This window comes from Pseudochaenichthys georgianus, chromosome 19, assembly GCF_902827115.2.
Source record: "Pseudochaenichthys georgianus chromosome 19, fPseGeo1.2, whole genome shotgun sequence".
In the NCBI taxonomy this organism is placed as follows: Eukaryota; Metazoa; Chordata; class Actinopteri; order Perciformes; family Channichthyidae; genus Pseudochaenichthys; species Pseudochaenichthys georgianus.
This window is the reverse complement of record NC_047521.1, coordinates 27,275,489-27,280,369: the sequence shown is the minus strand read 5'-3', so window position 1 is coordinate 27,280,369 and position 4,881 is coordinate 27,275,489. Positions and strand designations below refer to the sequence as shown.

The 4,881-nt window shown below is 46.2% G+C and overlaps 1 protein-coding gene across 1 annotated transcript; it reads right to left on the bottom strand.

Moving 5' to 3' along the window:
* Window positions 1-1,577: 1,577 nt before the first annotated feature.
* LOC117465122 (transcription factor Sox-9-A-like) lies at window positions 1,578-4,317 on the bottom strand. Its single transcript, XM_034108031.2, has 3 exons — window positions 3,593-4,317; window positions 3,130-3,380; window positions 1,578-2,796 (listed from the first exon to the last, which is right to left on the bottom strand). The coding sequence occupies exons 1-3, from the start codon at window positions 4,018-4,020 to the stop codon at window positions 2,036-2,038; spliced, it is 1,440 nt and encodes a 479-aa protein (XP_033963922.1). The 5' UTR covers window positions 4,021-4,317; the 3' UTR covers window positions 1,578-2,035.
* Between the last annotated feature and the right edge of the window lie 564 nt (window positions 4,318-4,881).

Genomic DNA, 4,881 nt, shown 5'->3' with positions numbered 1-4,881 from the left:
TGAGTAGATGCACACTTTCTTCTGTGCAGTGATATGGTTGGCAGGTGTAGTTGGGTGGAAAGAAAATAGTTCCTACATGGATCTTCTCACAGCGAGGTCTGTGTATTGTCTTCAGTAACTGGGTGATGATTTCTGGAAAGAGATTTTCTCGCTCCACCGTATGACAGCAGTCGAGGAAATAAGAACATTATATTGGAAAGAAGGGAAACAACTCTACGACTGATATTTCCAACACGAGCAACTCACACCAAAGCAATCTAATGTATTTTGAAAGATGGCACCACAAGTCAAAATGAATAAAAGTCGTTATTTTGGGGAACTATCCATTTGTATGTGCATTCCTCAGAATAATATACTTCCCAGAATTTGTAAGGGACACGTTTTGTGTGTTTTGGTGCCAATTTGCTGTTTTTTTAAAGTGTTAATTTGACCACCAAAGGCAGCGATAGACAAACAACAGGTTTCGTCTCTGGTGGCTTCGAAAAGCATAAAACACTGCTTTGATTCAGTCTTGAAAGAACTGTTTGACTGCAAGTTGTTAGATATTCTAAATATAGCATGCACTCGTTGATGTTTACAAGACGGACCTTTCTTTAAGTTCACTAAAATATATGTTGTTGTTGTTAACGGCTGAAAAAACGGTCCATCTGAATCTAAAACACGACAGTAACTTAAGTTGAATGTTTTTACCGGACATCCATACGCGTGAACTCCAAAGCTAGATCTTAAAGTATGGCTGATGGAATGCAACCCCCCCCCCCACAGAGATGATATAATAACTGTATTTTCAGTAGTTTTTACAGCACCAGTTTTATTGACTGCCCCCCCAAAGCTTCATGACCCCCGCCGCTACCAGCTGACAGTGGGAGAGGGAGGGAGAAAATAAAAGCAGGGGGGAGAAACTCAAGCTTCTGGGAAAAACAAACACTCATCGTGTTTCTTGGCACTTTTCTTTTAACCCTTTCACTCGTTCTGTTGTATTCTGCGGGACGAATAACAAACGTTCTGTTGTTTTTAATAGCATATTTCTTCTTTTATTGCAAATACATATACAAAAGATTCTTTAAAGACAGTACAAATACATGGCAAGATCACAGAAGGTGAAAATGGGAACATTGTGATATTAGGAGATAAAGGAAATATGCAGAACGAAAGGACGGTCCTTCTTGTGATCGCGAACACTCAGATAACATCTTCCAGTTCTTCCAGCCATAGTTTAAAGTACAACTCAAAGGGAATTCACAAATAACAAATAATCCACCCCCCCCCCCCCCCAGACCCTCAGAGAAAGGCAAATACATACTTAAAATAGACATTTAGATAAGATAAATAAACAATAAAAAAGACGATTACAGCGTGTACCATTTTGTCTAAGAACCCCCTGGGTTTAAAAAAAAAAAAAATGCAATGTAAATTTCAAAAACAACATTTAATTAGTTATAAGAATAGTATGCAAAATAATTACTTTGAAATAAAATTAAAGCTAATAAATAAATAAAGTTTTAAACTGGGTTTGCCAAGAGGGGGGAGGGTGACCAGCGTGGTAGGAGACTAAGGGGGGGGGGGGGGGGGGGGGGTGGGGGGGGGGGGGAGTCAAAGGTGACTTCCTGTAGCTGTCAAACACACGCTGTTGGACGGTAAGTGTAATTTCAGCTGTGGCCATCACACACACTCTCACACACACATACAACAAGTTTGAGAAAATGTAAAAAATCCAAGGCACGGATGGTGGAAAGGGCTGCAGTCCCCGTCCCCCCCCCCCCTTTTTCAAAAATTGTGAAATCAAGCAATCATTACAAACTGCCAGAAGAAAAGTAAGAGAAACATACACAGTACCTACGGAAATATCAACAATCGATAAGTCCTCACAGAGGATTTTGTTTTCTATCATCATCTCTCTAAAAATATATATATATCGTTTCTATCAAGATAGCAAGGCACGACGTGAGCCAATCACAAGTCCAGCTGTTCTACTCTTCAAGTGTCTGATTCAGGGAGCCCCCCTCCCCAAATTCAAAGTGTTTTTGGGGGGGTTTCATGGTCTGGTGAGCTGGGTGTAGACGGGTGCTGGGTCCCAGTGCTGGGGGCCGGTCTGAGGGACGGACGGCACCCCCGCGTTATCAGCGATGGGTGTGTACATTGGCCTCTGACTGCTGCCACTCATATAGCTGAACGTCGAGTACAGACCCGAGCTTTGTCCCGCCGCCGCGTGGCTGTAGTAAGAAGCTGTTCCTGCCCCCCCTTGGTGCTCGGAGTAGTCGTACTGCTGCGCCCTGGAGGAGGTGTAGGTGGAGGCAGGGGGGCTGTAGTGCTGCAGGTTGAAGGGGCTGAAGGCGGCGTGTTGCGGGGAGCTCTGCTGCTCCGTGTAGTGACTCGGACTCAGCTGCTCCGTCTTGATTTGGGTCCTCTCGGAGGAACTGACGGCGGCCAGAGAGTGCTGGCTTTGGGTTTTTGCCAGCCATGCTGTATTCTGAGGGCTCCCTGGACCCCCCCCTCCTCCTCCTCCTCCTCCGCCGCTGATGCTGTAGCTGCCGGTGTACGTGATTGGCGTGACGCTGCCGGGGATGGCGGGGTGTCCGTTGGGGGGCAGGTACTGGTCGAACTCGTTGACGTCAAAGGTCTCGATGTGGGAGATGACGTCGCTGCTCAGCTCGCCGATGTCCACGTCGCGGAAGTCGATGTTGAGCTGGCGTCCGTCTGAGAGAGAGCGGAGACCCCCCTCGCGCTTCAGGTCCATCTTGCCGGAGGTCATGTCAGTCTTTGGGGTGGTGGGGGGGGTGGGAGGCCCCTGGGAACCTGAGAGTGAAACAATACGAGACAGATTAGACTCTGCTTTCAGATTAGATTAGGCTCTGTGTTAATTTTGTGTAATCCAATAGGGTTTGATTTTTATCAACTTTTCAAAATAAATCATCAGAGTATAAGGAAGAAAATGGAGCATTAAATATATATATATATAAAAGGTTTTTAGTAGCATTTTAGATTTTCTTTCTTGTTTCTTTCATTTAGATTTTTGCACTTTTCTCCTATTTGCACGAAGTCACCAAAGCACATCCCTAAACTCATTTACACCAGCTTCTGACTCTGGAAATGTCTGCCTACTGAGAGCCATCTGTTCTCTGAGCTCACCTGAGAGTTCCCCCGGAGAGTGCACCTCTCCCATGCTGGAGGCCGGGGAGTCTGCCTGCTGCAGGGCTTTGAAGATGGCGGTGGGAGAGATGTGTGTCTGCTCGCTGCCGTCCTCCGCGTCGCTCTGCCCGTTCTTCACAGACTTCCTCCGCCGGGGCTGGTACTTGTAGTCCGGGTGATCCTTCTTGTGCTGCACGCGGAGCCGCTCAGCCTCCTCCACGAACGGCCGCTTCTCTCCTTCATTGAGAAGTCTGCGAGGAAAAGGGACCATTGATTAACCGAGAGTGCTTCACTTTATTTGATTTCCTCAAACAAAAAACCACCATGTGAACTATTTAATTTGCATAGAAGATAATCAGTAAATGTGCAGCACAGAAACCAGGCCAACTAGATACAAATCACATGATATTACATTTGTGCGTAAATCGGTGTTTAAAAACCGAAAGTCGTCCCATTGACTCACCTCCAGAGTTTCCCCAGAGTCTTGCTGAGCTCCGCGTTATGCAGGTGAGGATATTGATCCGCGAGCTTCCTGCGCGCAGCCTGAGCCCAAACCATGAAGGCGTTCATGGGTCTCTTCACGTGAGGCTTGTTCTTAGAAGATCCGTTTACGCGCACGGGCATGGGCACGAGGGTCCAGTCGTAGCCCTTGAGCACCTGGGACACGGCGTCGCGGATGCAAGCGGGAAACTTATCGTCCTCCTCCTTCTTGAACTCTGCGTCCACACCGAGCAGCCCGTTCTCTGAGGGGCGCGTGTTCTCGGTGTCTGAGCTCGAGCCCGAGGGGCACGGGGAGCCCACGGAGTCCTCGGACATGCTCGGGCTGGGGGCGTCAGAGAGACACTTTTCTTGTTCCTCCGTCATCTTAAGGTAAGGGTCGAGGAGATTCATACGAAAAGCGGTGTGGTGCCAAAATACGCGTGAAACGGAGGAGTTCTTTCTGATGCCTGGAGCAAAGGAAAAGTCTGTAAATTAGACTTTATCTTGCCAAAATGACCAGAGTCTATCAGCTGAGATAAGTGCACAAAACAATCTCTTTTGCTCCCGTGCGTAAAACCGATTTGGATTGTCTTTACGCACAAGTGGGTCCGAGGAAGCAAAAACAAGCCAGCTGGTTGAAAGTCTGCCTTCAACTGTGCAGGATGAAGCGGTAAAGTGTTCCTCTCAGTCTCCAAGTAGAATCCCCAGAACGCGCGAGTGCTTTGAACTGCACACTGTTCGCCTTCGGCTTTTATAAGAGCGCGAGCATGCTGCACAGGAAAGCCCGAATCTGATTGGGCGACAGCCTGTGACGTCAAAGTGAAGGAATTTGATCCCATTTTTTCCCTCTGCTAACCAGCACCACACACACACACACACACACACACGCGCACACACACGCGCACACACACCGAACTTTCTCTTAAAACACACATACAGACACACCGTTTCTCCTAAAATACACACACACTGCCCACAAGACATATATGTGCCGCTGGATTTTCCTATAGATATTTACAAGGCTATAAGGGGAAAGATACATTTAAATCGACTTATGGAATATAATTAGTATTAGTTATATGCTAAAAGTGATATTTACTATAAAGAAAACATACAAGGTGGAATTCATTGCAAAATATTTCTGAAGATTATAGAAAAAACCTGTAAAAAAGAAAGATTATCAGTTTAAAAATGGTTATTCATGACATTTATCATTATCTTCAATACACACTTTCAGCTTCTACTTTAAAAACGTTTTCTGGTGTTTTCTTT

Bases quoted from the DNA above. Each gene is read 5' to 3' on its own strand.
- LOC117465122 (XM_034108031.2), bottom strand. From the start codon at position 4,020: ATGAATCTCCTCGACCCTTACCTTAAGATGACGGAGGAACAAGAAAAG. The intron at 3,381-3,592 runs GTGAGTCAATGG...TTTTCCTCGCAG, and splicing joins ACTCTGGGGAAACTCTGGAG to ACTTCTCAATGAAGGAGAGA. The intron at 2,797-3,129 runs GTGAGCTCAGAG...TTTCACTCTCAG, and splicing joins CTCTCCGGGGGAACTCTCAG to GTTCCCAGGGGCCTCCCACC.